This window comes from Theropithecus gelada, chromosome 7b, assembly GCF_003255815.1.
Source record: "Theropithecus gelada isolate Dixy chromosome 7b, Tgel_1.0, whole genome shotgun sequence".
In the NCBI taxonomy this organism is placed as follows: Eukaryota; Metazoa; Chordata; class Mammalia; order Primates; family Cercopithecidae; genus Theropithecus; species Theropithecus gelada.
The window spans coordinates 74,675,668-74,690,885 of NC_037675.1; the positions used below are offsets into that span (position 1 = coordinate 74,675,668).

Sequence of the window (15,218 nt, forward strand, 5' to 3'; positions counted from 1 at the left end):
GCCATTCTCCTGCCTCAGCCTCCCGAGTAGCTGGGACTACAGGCGCCTGCCACCTCGCCCGGCTAAGTTTTTGTATTTTTAGTAGAGACGGGGTTTCACTGTGTTAGCCAGGATGGTCTCGATCTCCTGACCTCGTGATCCGCCCGTCTCGGCCTCCCAAAGTGCTGGGATTACAGGCTTGAGCCACCGCAGTAATCTTTTAATCAAAACACAGCCTCAGAGGGGAAGGCAAAGCCTGTCATTGTTTGTTGTTGCTGTTGTTAAACAGCTGACATATGTATTCTGGTGATGCTATGGTGCTGCTCAGTTACTCTGAACATATTATTTTTTCACTCTACTAGTGGTATGTCTTTTTTTTTTTTGAGACAGAGTCTTGCTCTGTAGCCCAGGCTGGAGTGCAGTGGCGTGATCCAGGCTCACTGCAACCTCCATCTCCTGGGTTCAAGCAATTCTCCTGCCTCAGCCTCCTGAGTAGCTGGGACTACAGCTGTGTGCCACCATGCCCAGCTAATTTTTTTGTATTTTTAGTAGATGGGATTTCACCCTGTTGGTCAGGCTGGTCTTGAACTCCTGACCTCAAGCAATCCACCCGCCCTTGGCCTCCCAAAGTGCTGGCGTGAGCCACCGTGCCCAGTCAGTAGGTCTTTTTTTTTTTTTTAAAGCGAAGTACTTATGTGTGAATAAGTGCAAGAAAATGACTGCTTATCAGTAGCATATAAATTCAAAGTAGGGAATGATAGTAATGCCAAACCACCACAGACTCCATCCACGTGGGTGGCTGAGACAGTGATACCTTTGCTTTCTGATGGTTCAATGTATATGAACTTTGTTTCATGCACAAAATTAAATTATTATAAAATAATAAAGTAATATAAAATTATTAATTATAAAAATTATTTAAAATATTGTATAAAATTATCTACAGGCTATATGTATAAGGCATATATAAAACACAAATAACTTCTGCATTTAGACTTGGGTCTTATCCCCAAAATATCTCATTATCTATAAGCAAATATTCCAAAATCTGAAAAATAATCCAAAATCCATAACCTTTCAGGTCCTAAACATTTCAAATAAGAGATACTCAACATGTAGGATTTAAATATTTCCAAATAAATAAAATGTTGGTTTGAACCACTGAAAAGGAATTTTTTTCTTTTTTTCTTTTTTTTTTTTTTTGAGATGGTCTCCTGTCACTGAGGCTGGAGTGCAATGGTATTATCTTGGCTCCTTGCAACCTGTACCTCCCAGGTTCAAGCAATTCTCCTGCCTCAGCCTCCTGAGTAGTAGCTGGGATTACAGGCACATGCCGAGGCGGGCAGATCACCTGAGGTCAGGAGTTCAAGATCAGCCTGGCCAACTAACATGGTGAAACCCCGTCTCTACTAAAAAAGATGATTATTTAAAGCTTTAACTAATAAAAGTAACTGATTAGAAATAAAATCTAAAGTTAAATTACTACTCTATAAAAAAGAAAGTAAAAGTGAGTTCCTAAGAAGCTCTTTACTTACTAGCACCTTTTGAGATAAAATCTTCACTTAAAAATAATATGAAAATAAAGTTATTGTATAGCACAATGTATAGCACTTCTGGCTCTGAAGTCAGATTATTCGGGTTCAAATCCCATTTTTTACCACTTATTATAAATATCTGTGAATACAGTCAGGTCATTTAACCTCTGCAAACCTCAGTTTTCTCACTGCAAAACTAGAGAATTATTATTTCTAGGTTAAGGATTAAGTGAGATGATTCATAATTCTCTTTCTTATACTATACAAATTCATCATGTAGCAAAAAAAAATGCAGTGAAAAGCCTATCAAACACAGTGTGATCCAGCTCAGCTACAGTGTAGGTGCATCATGGCCCCATTATATGTAGCAATAAATACTGTGACCTCAGGATTGACTTTGAGGGGAGAGCTTTGTTCCTTAATCCACTCCAGGCTCCTGAGTAGCGTGCACCACTGCATCCAGCTAAAATACATACTTTTAAAATTGTCTTTCTAAAAACCAAATCAGGCCAGGCGCGGTGGCTCAAGCCTGTAATCCCAGCACTTTGGGAGGCCGAGACGGGCGGATCACGAGGTCAGGAGATTGAGACCATCCTGGCTAACATGGTGAAACCCCGTCTCTACTAAAAAATACAAAAAACTAGCCGGGCGTGGTGGCGGGCGCCTGTAGCCCCAGCTACTCGGGAGGCTGAGGCAGGAGAATGGCGTAAACCCGGGAGGCGGAGCTTGCAGTGAGCTGAGATCCAGCCACTGCACTCCAACCTGGGCAACAGAGCGAGACTCCGTCTCAAAATAAAATAAAATAAAATAAAATAAAAAATAAATAAATAAATAAATAAACAAACAAATCAATATTTGTTATAACCTGACCTTCATCTTATCTATGATGCCTTATCTTATATAGCTTATTGTACATAGCCTTATCTGCTGTTTTAAGTAAAGTAGACTTATTAAAACTGGTCACTTGAACAATAGTTAAAATTGTATGATAATTGTAGATGTGTAATTGCTTTCGGAAACTATTTGGGAAAAAAAAAATACACCACAAAAAGTTTCCTAAAGTGTCCTTAACAATTATCAATTTCCTTAACAAATATAATGCCTACTTATAATGCTATGGTACACAGGAAATAATAAGATTCTTTCTAGATATGTATCCCATATTCTAAGGACCTATTAACCTGACTCAGACCCAAAATGTCTATTAAAAAATGTACTGTGACATATGTGGGTGAATTATTTGACTTTCTATTTCAGATTAACAGGAGTAACTGAATTAAATCATTAGATCAAAACACTTCAAATGTGTTTACATTAGTATAAAGGTGACCTAAGTTAGAACAAGAAAATGTAAAAATGAGTTACATTTAAACATTTAATTGAGAAGGAAATGTAAATTATTTGTTCTTTAAAACAAATTTCCAAAATGACAAAACCATGCAGTAGAAAAAAAATTGTAGGATTTTGTTAATCACATAAATCATTAGTAATTTATACTGTTATCTAATGACAGTATTTTTTCTCTCATACTGTCTCAGTCTGAATTAGTTTTAGCACTTACTCAAAATTAAACAAGGATAAACTTGGACACAAAATATATTCAGAAATATATTTACTGATATTAGTACAGCCACCCCATATATTCTTAAATTTAGGGAGATATGAACATTGAATAATCATTATTTGAAAAGCATCTATATAAACAACATTCCACATATGACAGATATTTGGTATGCTAATAATTAAGATACTTTTTCTTAGATTAGCAATGCAGGTTAAAAATCATAGCAGGAGCCCTAAAGATAAGTTTATCCAAGTTTATCCGCTTTCACTTACTTCTCCTGAAATTTAATTTAGATTGGAAAAAAAATTGCACTGAATGTAAACTTTGGGGTATATTTAATTTTTACTTAAATATTTCTTCCGATTTCCCTGTGAATACTGGGCATCATGTAAAATCCACTTGTTACAAATATTGCTAATATTTTAATATAAACAGAGTTTACAAGACCAAATAATATTTATTTTAATACCTACTGTTGAGGAGATAATCCTCTTTTAACCTACTTGATTCATTTATTGGAATTTCTTTATTTTTTTGAGACAGCGTCTTACTCTGTCACCCAAGCTGGAGTGCAGGGGCGTGATCTTGGCTCACTGCAACCTCCACCTCTTGGGTTCAATCGATTCTCCTGCCTCAGCCTTCCGAGTAGCTGGGATTACAGGTGCACATCACCTGTATTGTATTTTTGGTAGAGACAGGGTTTCATCATGTTGGCCAGGCTGGTCTCAAACTCCTCAGGTGATCCACCTGCCTCGGCCTCCCAAAGTGCTGGGATTACAGACATGAGCCACCATGCCCAGCCTATTTATTGGAATTTCTTAGAATCATCAGATTTAGTATCAGTAGATCCACTGATAACATTACGGATAGCAACTTCCTAATTCATTAATTTCCATATACAGTCAAACCAATTCCTGTATTATAAAGAAACCAAAGCTGTGCTACTTTTAAAAAATATGTCAGTGGTACACTAGGGGTGTAACTCCTTATAAAGCAAGCATGAATGTGGCATCAAACTTACTTTTCCAAAGAAGCCTTTGAAGAACTTCCTTTCCTGGAGGAACAGGGGGACAAGTCGAGCGCTATTATTGTATGGCCTAAATGTCCCAGAGTTTCACATCAATAAGCACATACAGAAATTGGGGAAAGGAAAAAGTGGGAGAAGGGGTGGGAGTGAGTTTCAAAGAGTTATCCATACCAGGAGTGACAGGGAAAAAGGAAAGGTGCATGAAAATGCAGGGAAACACATTGTATGGCCTAAGAATCCATGGAAAGAGTGAGAAGAAATCAGAACCTGTATCCATGCAGAGTACCAAGTTAGTTTAGTAATCGCTGTTTACATTTAAAACAGAGATCTTCCAAATTTGGCAGCAGAGGAAAAGATAGGGCATACTGGTTTGGTGAGATTTGTATTTTAAATTTTATAATAGTGAATAGAAAATAGAAAACTGGTTCCATATACATTTTTTAAGTTTAAAATTGGTGGTCAACTATGTGAAAGTCATCAATTTTAAAAAAAGTCCACATTCAAATGACCACATAATCACATTAAAAATGCAATACATAAAATTAAATGAGTATGCATCAAAGGTCCTTGTCATACTTTTCCTTAGTGAGTAAGATGTCACTTAGAAACTCCATACCACTTAAGGGGAGCTTGACCATTGGCTTTCCATTAACTTACATTAGTATCAATCTATATGTACATGTGTGTTGATCAATTTCACAACATACATAAGGAAATAACATGTATGTTCTATTCCAGACACAGAATAAATTATCTATTAAGGTTACAAGGCTAATACTCATACAAGAGCTGAGAAAACACGTATCTTAAGAACCAAATGATGTCTGTGGGCTACAACTGAAATTTAAGAAACAGCGTTTTGTTTTCTTTATAAAAGCTATTGTTTATTATTATTTGGTTTTTGTTTGTTTGTTTTTTGAGACAGAGTCTCACTCGTCACCCAGGATGGAGTGCAGTGGCATGATCTTAGGTCACCACAACCTCTGCCTCCTGGGTTCAAGCAATTCTCATGCCTCGGCCTCCCGAGTAGCTGGGACTACAGGTATGCACCACCACATCCAGCTGATTTTTGTATTTTTAGTAGAGACAGGGTTTCACCATGTTGGCCAGGCTGGTCTCGAACTCCTGACCTCAAGTGATCTGCCTGCCTAAGCCTCCTAAAGTGCTGGAATTACAGACATGAGCCACTGCGCCAAACCTAAAAGCTGTTATTTTAAAATAAACTTGCATTGACATTTATAAGTATACAATACTGAAACTATCTGAATAACAGAGGCATAACTATCTATGGTATCAGCACCAATTTTTAAGCACCATTTATGAAAACTGGCCACCAATTAAAATCTGTAGAATTTACATAAATTAGATGGGTTTCAACACACACAAGCTAGATTTAACTCTACATTTCCTAGCTATGCTTGAAATATACTTTAAGCCTTTACTTTTTATAATCGTCAGTTTTTAATGTTGGATAAATGTCTAGGAAAAGATAATTGCACTGAAATTTGACTCTTTTACACAATCCATAAACTGTTCAATGCTCTCCAACACTGGAAAGTTTGTTTTCCCCTGTAAGCTTTGAAAATCACAAACAGCAAAAAATATTTCCACAAAACATTTTGAACTGCAACTGGAAAAATAATAAAGTAATTGGGTAGTTATCACAATAAGACTAAGATTATTTCTGCTGCCAAGTTTGGTGACCCTAGTTTTGTTAGACTATGAATAACCATAAGCTTTCAAGGATGCAGCCAAAGTTAAGATATTCACCAATCTTGAGGGATAGGAAGGTGAAGGAAGGAGATTGTTAATATTTAATTCAGCTCCTAGAAAAGCTATTGTTAAACATTGAGCTTTCCCTCTTTTTATAAAATACCCAACATGTTAATGAAAAAAGTTGGCATGCAAAATTCATAAAAAGACAGTTATTAAAGAATAATAATGTTCTTTTAAAAAACATTTGTTATCATTCTTTTACCTGCTAAAACAAGAACATATATTAAAACAAATATATCAAATAGTGAATAAAAAAACAACATATTAGAAACTGGTAGTGTAATGAAACTAGTCTAAAACTAAGACAGAGGGAGAGACATTTAAGAAACAATGGGAAGAAACGACCTTTTTTAAATGAAGGGCATCTTGGACCAGAGTTAAGCAAGATAACCAAAGGCCTTATACACTTTTTATGGAATTGGCTGATATATGACAATATTCCTCATCCTGCAGCTGATATGCCATAAAGGCAGTAACGATGGGCAATAGTGGTTTCTGTCATTTATCCTATAGAAGCTAAGTACTAAAGTAGCTAATCAGTGAAGTTATGTGACAAAGTAAATCAGCTGAAAATAGCTGTCAATAACTTTATGCACAGAAAGTTAAAAAAATTAACATAGTTATGCTCTGAGGAGCATGTTTTTAAAACCCTACCTTGTTTAGTTAGTTTTTCATTTGAGCACATCAAGTATGCAGATGAATTCCCATTGAAGTTAATGTAATTCTAAATTGTAAGAGAGTATTTTGGGGAAAAACACTTGCAAATTATCTCTTTTCTCAATTGTTCACAAATTTAAAAAGCACTAGAAGGCGGAGCACGGTGGCTCATGCCTGTAATCCCAGCACTTTGGGAGGCCCAGGCAGGTGGATCACCATAGGTCAGGAGTTAGAGATCAGCCCGGCCAACATGGTGAAACCCCATCTCTACTAAACACACTTAGCTGGGTGTGGTGGTGGGCGCCTGTAACCCCAGCTACTCTGGAGGCTGAGGCAGGAGAATCGCGTGAACCCGGGAGGCGGAGGTTGCAGTGACCTGAGATCGTGCCATCGCACTCCAGCCTGGGTGACAGAGCGAAACTCCATCTCCAAAATAAATAAATAAATAAATAAATAAATAAATAAATAAAAAGCACTAGAAATGTTAAATTTTTAGTTCAAAGATTATTCACTAGATGAGTTGGTGGTATAGTGGAAAGCATAGCTGCCTTCCAAAGATCATTCACATGGTAGGTTTAAAATGCTTGTTTTAAACAAAATGTTACTTAACTGGTACATCTGAACTATTCTTTAAAATTTTAAGCTCTGGCATTCAAACTAATTTCAAAGATATCCTATTTCTTCTTTAATCCTCTGCAGGCTTATGTATCCTTACATTTGCTCCCACTTATTTGAAACTCTAAAAGGGAGCTTTATAATCTATTAAAAAAAAAAAAAAGTCTCCAGAAACATAGCATTTGGCACAATATAAGTATCTGGCAAAGTCAAGTTGTAGATCCTCATGGATGATTTTTAGATGAATGTTTGCTCAGCGAAATCAAAAGGCAACTAGAAATTTCTGCATCGTAAAAATGTGAAAGGAAGACAAAAATGAGGAATACATGTGGCACACTATGATATGAGAAGAACAGTATCCTAAAGACTTCCAACTTTCTGCAAGATTCTCAGTATAGCTCTAGAAAGAGTATTTAAAAGAAGGGGGAGGCCAGGCGTGGTGGTTCATGCCTGTAATCCCAGCACTTTGGGAGACTGAGGCGGGGGGATCACGAGGTCAGGAGTTCAAGACCACCCTGGCCAACACGGTGAAACTCTGTCTCTACTAAAAATACAAAAAATTAGTCGGGTGTGGTGGCAGGTGCCTGTAATCCCAGCTACTCAGGAGGCTGAGACAAGAGAATTGCTTGAACCTGGGAGGTGGAGGTTGCAGTGAGCCAAGATCACACCACTGCACTCCAGCCTGGGTGACAGAGCAAGACTCCGACTTGGGGGAAAAAAAAGAATGGGGACGTTTCATTGACTATAAGAAACAGGAAATTTACTCCAGTGACCCAAAACTTCAATTCCATGTTTTTATAATACATGCCAGTGCAAAACTACATATAACATTTGCTCCAAATCTAGTATTTATCTGAAAAATTTTAAATAACTTCTTGATAAGAAGTCTAGAAATGGTCAATTTCCCCTCAAAGTTTAAAAGTTTAAGTATGTTTAGAAAACAATCACCAACATATCTAAAACTTTATTTTTTATTATTTATTTTTGTAGAGACAGGGTCTCACTATATTACCCAGGCTGGTCTTGAACTCCTGGCTTTAAGGGAGCCTCCCATCTCAGACTTCTAAGCAGCTGAGATTATAGGCACAAGCTACTGTGCTCAGCTTAAAACTTTCTTTCAGTCATTAAAAACCATAGGAAAATAAAGATCTTTAGAAATAAGCAAAACAGTTTTGGTAAACTTAAAACATTAGACATAATATTTGATTATGGTTATTGTAAGACTCAAGTTGACCACACATTGCAGATCAGATTGTATTCTGTATATTCATTCTAGAAATATTTTTTGAGTTACAACTATGTGCCAGCCACTGTTCCATGCATAGGTATAATTTTTAAAATGGCTATTTAGTTCCTAATTCTGATTAATAGAAAAACATTACATTTTATTATCTAAATAGTCCTATGCCTCAAGCAATCACGCTTATAGCCTATTATCGTCTTGTTTTTTTTTAGCCGAGATCGCGCCACTGCACTCCAGCCTGGGTGACACAGCGCAAGACTCCGTCTCAAAAAAAAAAAAAAAAAAAAAAAAAAAAAAAAAAAAAAAAAAAAAAAAGGTAAAATAAAACAAAAAAATCCATTGAAACATTAGTTTTAAAACTAGAAAATAGTGGCTATCTCTGGGATTGTAGGAAATTTCATTTTATTTGTGTACTTTTTTGGTTCATTTGTATTTTATACAATAAACATATATTGCTTATATAATAAAGAGATATTTCTAATTAAAAGTATTTAAAAAACAAAACAAAACAAAACTAGACAGTTAAGAGGATTAACTGCTCATTAAACAACAAAATACTATTTCTCAATATGTTCTGGGCAAACTTAAACCACCTCTAGCTTTTCCTTACTTACAGAGTGTACATGAAGCCATACTCTGAATCAAAAGACTTTCTAAAGGCTCATTCCATGGTGGCCATTTCACCATAAGTTGTGTAAATTATAAGATTTTAATAATTATTTATAGTTTGTTTCAGGGCTATCTAGTCTGTTCACTGATTTGTTTTCAGTGATTACTATAAAATATTATTTAATGGGCAAATAACTGCATTACTTTAAAAAAAAGTTCTTCGCTAAAATCATCTTGTTTGTGTATTTATTTAGTTGAGACAAGGGGCTCATTGTGTCGCCCAGGCTGGTCTCAAACTCCTAGACTCAAGCAATCCTCCTACCTCAGCCTCCTGAGTAACTGATATCATTCTTCTAGATGAACCCAGAATTATTTTGTTAAAAAAATTAAATTTTTACTTCTCTTTTAAATTTGGTTTTGACAAATGGAAAATTAAATTATCTGAGACTATGTTTAACTGGGGAATATATTTAGGTTGGCATGGAAGGTCTACAAACTATAATTTCATGTACCGTAACACAAGGTCTCCTTAACATAAATGACAGATTGGAGAGCATAGATAAGACTAGCAAAGGCTTGAATCATTTAAGAATTTTAGTGATCAAAATCTGAGATAAAGAGTATGTATAGGTATATATGTATGTATATATGTGTACATATGTCTGTATCTTTTTAAAAAATTTTTTAGTTCTTTGTATATTATAGCCAGTTACTTTCTCCTTTTCCTTCTGTGGCAGATTCAGGTACTTATTCCAAAATTAAATCTACCTCTCTGACTTGGTTGCTTCCTTAATTTTATATATTTTATATTCAGGAATTACAGATAAGAAGTAATATAGATTATGCCAAGAAGCAGAAAAAGTTCTGATTACGAAGCAAATTGAGGGAAAGAAGCACACATTAGTAGTCAAACTTGTGGCAGCCCATCATACTAGCAAACCCAAAGCAATATGTATTTAATGCTGTTGGGGACAGAGCATGCAGAAGTAATGCTTAAAGCTTTCACAGCAAAGTGGGGAAAGGCCACATATTAGAAGGAGGGTTGTGAAGAGGACTATCAGATCTATGGAACATGCCTCAAACCTACGGAAAATCTGAAATTAACACTTTGAATCCTTATGAATCCTGAACTCGTTCTCTGTGCCTGGGATGTGTTCTATGGTATAACAGGCAGAGGAAACATTAGTTATCCCGGGAAAGGGCTCTCTACTTCAAGTGTGCTAAAGTTTATGTAAAAGGCAGTAGAAACAGACTGTTTATGTTAGAGATGTATAGCAAAGAAAACTGGGGAGTAGGAGTTAAGATAATAGTAAGAAGTCCCCAAAAAGGAAACCTCACACCAGGCATCAACACAGATATCTCTATCCTCTAGTTTTCCCCAGGAAGCTACTTTTTATAGTATATTTAAAACCCATAATTTATAGCCCAGTTATCACAGTTAGGTTAAGATGTTAACTGTAACAGTTTTATCCTAGTCTTAGAATACTATTCTTCTATCAGATTTTACAACTTTTGTTTCATATGGGTTATAAATCAAAAGTACCTTTAGGATAATATCTGCCCTAAATTGAAACGGCTCGTCTTATAATTTATACCTCTGGATGGACAACATGAGATGCTTTTAAATTTTTTAATTATTATTTTATTATTTGAGAAAAGTTTTTTGAAATTAATAGAGACAGGGTCTCAAAATGTTGCCCAGGCTGGTTTTAAACTCCTGGCCTCATGCAATCCTCCTGCCTCAGCCTCCCAAAGTGCTAGGATTATAAGAGTGAGCCACCGTGCTTGGCTTAGATGCTCCTTATTAGCAAGCCCACATCTTTTTAACAGAAACACAGTTTTTACTGGGTCACTAAAATTTACTGAGCAAAATCTTTTAAAAAAATATTGACAGCATATAGATCAACACTGGCAACCATCAAATACATACAGCTTTCAATCTTTTTACAGCATCTTCACAGATGTGCATTCCTCTTGATTCATCAACTTCTACATGGCCAAGGTACTGTAGAAAAAAATAAAAAGTTAGGGCTATTGCTATGTTTACCAAGTAGCTACTATATAGTAAGCATTATGTGAAAATTGAATACAGGTTGAGCATTCCAGATCTGAAAAAATCTGAAATCTGAAACACTTCTGGGTGTCACGCATGTTGGATAAGAGACACACCACCTGTATTGAAATTCCTACACTCAAGAAATACACAGCCATTGAAAAACAGTTCAGATAATGTAATTTTACATATTCTCAGTGTCCTCATAGGAATAAGATTTAGAATAATTATTTCAAAAAGGTGTTACAGGTGAGTAAGTGAAGAAGTACACAGTAGGCACTAAACATTACCTGAATCTAATATCTTAATCTAATTACCTGGATCTGAAGCATAATAGCCTATGCTAGACACAGTTACTATGTCTCTACACATGAAAGTAATCCTAAGACAAAGTATATATACATATCTTTTAAAAAGCACAAACAAAAATGATAGTTTTTCAAAGACTGAAGAAATCACACACTCCTTTTATGGGGAGCATATAAGAGCAAGGCAGATTACCAAAACAAATTTTATGAATGTATTACATCTGAGCTGTAAAACATACATAAAATTTGAAGAGGCAAAAATTGAAAGGCTGAAAGACTATTTTAGGCTGAGAGAATTACATAAAGTTATAGATGTGGAATAGGATAACTACGTATCAGTGCTGGGACTCAGAACACATTATCCCAAAGTATGGTGTCGAATGCTTTGAACTAAAAAAGAACCAAGGTCTGACCTTCTCTTGACCTCCTGACTCTTAACTCTTCCTTCTCCCCCGGAAAAGTAGGAGGGGCTTTCTCTGAAGTTCTCTTATCTGCCCAAAGATAGATCCTTCAAAAAGAAGCTCAATTGTTATATATGCCCTCCCTGGGAATCTTATCAACTAGGGTAGATTAACTGTATCAAAGAAGAGACTGAAGTTCAACACCCCAGACTTTGTCACAGGCTATCACCTAATCTTCTGAGGGCTGCTCCAGACAACTTGTATTATAGCAGAGACTTTTTATTTGCACAACAAGGCAAGCTTTGCTCACCGTGCATTTCCTTCCCTCATATTCCCATAGGTTGTCACCACCTCCCCTAAGGTCCCTATTCCTTTCTGTAGCTCAGGATGCCATAAAAATGTCAATCATCTGGCCTTCAAGTTTGATATTTTGTGAGACTCTTATGTACAAACATGTAATAAATTTGTGTTTTTTTCCTGCTAATTTATCTACTGTCAGTTTATCTCACATACTCAAATACTGAATGGTCAAAGGGTAGAGGGAAAGTTCTCTTCTCCTCAGCATCAACGAATACTCTTGTTTGGTTTGAATATGAAATCTATGCAGCTGGGGAATTGAAGTACTAAAATAGTCAGCACTTAACCCTAGAGACAATGGAGAGCTAACAAAAAAATTTTTTTTTCCAAGGTAGTAATATGATTCAAGGTTTGGTTCCAGGTAAATAGGGAGTGGACACACTACACCCTGTTCCTCCCACTGACTGAAACCATAAAACCTGAACAGAATTCATGGAACAGGTACTTAAGCTTTCTGAAAAGTAAACAGAAGATGAATCAGAGTAGAATACCAGAATTCAAAGTACTATGGAAATGGCAAGGAATTTACCTCCCCTTTCTCTCTTTGGTACCTCCAGACTGAGAAAGTAACTTTTATCTGAGGAATGCAAGTCCTTTTAACTATCAGGTCAATAAGAGACATTAAAATGAGACCACAATCACGCTCTACTACTCACTTTGACCTACGTATCCCTCTCCTGAAAATGCCTGCTACTGCCACAAGTAGCTAGAAATTTAACCTAATAATGTCACACCAGACACTATAACCCACACCCTACCTATTGCTTAACAATGTATAGCCAATCACTAGTCAATGTTATTTCTTTAAACCAACGAGAATTCCTGATCCACAACTTTTTATCAGCCCACTCCCTGTCCCCTTCTTTTGCTTTTAAAAATCTGCTTGCTTGCTGGGTATGGTGGCTTAAGCCTGTAATCCCAGCACTTTGGGAAGACAAAGTAAGAAGATCATTTGAGGCCCAGAGTTCAAGACCAGCCTGGGCAACATAATGAGACCCTGTTTCTACAAAAATAAAAAAAATTAGCAAACACCTGTAGTACTAACTATTCAGGAGGCTGAGGCAGGAGGATTGCTTAAGCCCATGAGTCCAAGGCTGCAGTGAGCTATGATCATGCCACAACACAAAAGTCTGGGTGATAGAGAGAGACCCTGCCTCTAAAAACCAAAATGAAATGAAGAAAACTTAAAAAAAAAAAAAAAAATCCACCTGTAACTGCTAATTGAAGGGTACATCCAGAGCAACTTCAATCTATGCTTCTGGGTTGCAATACTCAATCTTGGCCCAAATAAACCTTCTACTTATATTAATTTTGCATCAGCTTCTTCCTTTAGGTTGACAAGCCTGAACTTAGCACAGCCAGAAATCCAAAAGCGAGTGCTGTGATACAGAAAGATGTCTGGGAAAACCTCTCTAGCTCTGGTTTGAGGACCAGGAAATGGAACTCCTAAAGCTCAGAGACAGTACAGGAGTACCTCTTTCTTTTGTTGGTTCTCTCACATCTCAGCCACCAGGAAATCCTGTGATGGTGTGGTGGCAGCAGAGGTAGCAACAAAAGAAACCTGTAGGAGCCACACCTCTAAGGCAGGGGGACCTACCTCTCTGTTTAGTAGAAGGGTGGTTCCAGGAAGATGGGGCCAATCCCCCTTTTGCTTTTTTCCTTTCTCTCTGATCTCCTGCCATTTGACCCCAAATACAAGTGAAATTGTGGGACTTCATGGTAGTGCAGAACAACCAGAGCCCCAGGTTTCTGGCTAGAGAACAAGAAAGGGGAACTCCAGGGAACCAGAAAGTATCAAAGAAGGCACAGGAAGGGAGGAGCTTGAGAAAGACCATGAATTTGTTTGTGAATTCCTAGGCTCACCCTGCAGCTACACAGGTAAGAATCTGATCCTAATTAGCATACCCAGGATTTTGACAGTTGAACTAATGTATACACCACCTCCTGGTTCCCAAACTGACCCCTAGGTGACATACACACAGAATAGATCAGAATAGCACCACAGATCAGAATAGCATTGCAGAGGCTTTGAAAACTAAACTGATGGCCAGGCGTGGTGGCTCATGCCTATAATCCCAGCACTTAGGGAGGCCGAGGTGGGTGAATCACTTGAGGTCAGGAGTTTGAGACCAGCCGGGCCAACATGGTGAAACGCCATCTCTACTAAAAATACAAAAATTAGCCAAGCAGGCGCCTGTAATCCCAGCTCCTCAGGAGAGGAGAATCGTTTGAACCTGGCAGGCAGAGATTGCAGTGAGCCAAGATCGCCCCATTGCACTCCAGCTTGGGCAACAAGAGAGAAACTCCGTCTCAAAAAAAAAAAAAAAGAAAAAGAAAACTGAACTGATATTGGAACCACATCCTGCAGAAAGTAAGAACTTGTAGCCTGAGACCTAACTGGACTGACCGGTATAGGAAATGTTAATTAAAAAGGAATTAACATTTACTGATTACCTACTATGTGCCAGAAACTGTGCTGGATGTTTTATATATTTTGTCTAACCTAATAACTACTCAGAAAGGTATGTTTGATCACTTGATTTTAAAACTGAGGAAAGGAAATGAGGTTCAGGAGTGCTGAATAACTTTTCCAAAGTCATACACACAGCTAGTCGGGGAAGAATATGGTTTACATTCATGATTTCAAAGTCCAAAGGTCTCACACTTGACTTTACCACAATTCAAGAAAGCTTTTCCTGATTTCTCATTCTTATTATAAGGAAATTTAAAAAAACAACAGGTTCTTTCCACCACATTGTTTCCTACAATTTTTTAAAATAAAAGTCACTTCCCTGGCAAATTTTTCCTCTGGCAGGGCTGAAACTATCAATTACAAGTGAGCCTCTCTGAAAACTCAGTGAAAACATCTAAAATAAGTTCATCATTATTCATACTTTCTCATTTCCTCTCAAGTTACAGAATTTCTACTTGGAAGAGAATTATTATTTTTTTGAGACAGAGTCTCACTCTGTCGCCAGACTGGAGTGCAGTGGTACAATCTCAGCTTACTGCAATCTCTGCCTCCCGGGTTCAAGCGATTCTCCTGTCTCAGCCTCCCGAGTAGCTGGGACTACAGGTGCATGCCACCACGCCC

At 37.1% G+C, this 15,218-nt stretch overlaps 1 protein-coding gene across 7 annotated transcripts in view; it reads right to left on the minus strand.

Moving 5' to 3' along the window:
* Nucleotides 1-15,218, minus strand: part of NUMB (NUMB, endocytic adaptor protein) — a 194,363-nt gene that overhangs the window by 39,550 nt on the left and 139,595 nt on the right. For 4 of the 7 annotated variants that reach the window (XM_025391613.1, XM_025391609.1, XM_025391610.1 and 1 more), the window contains 2 exons: nt 10,936-11,010; nt 4,100-4,132 (listed from right to left, as the gene is read on the minus strand). In XM_025391613.1, coding sequence (XP_025247398.1) covers nt 4,100-4,132; nt 10,936-11,010 — 108 coding nt within the window. The remainder of the gene's footprint in view (nt 1-4,099; nt 4,133-10,935; nt 11,011-15,218) is intronic. The other 3 variants (XM_025391615.1, XM_025391611.1, XM_025391612.1) reach the window with 1 other exon arrangement.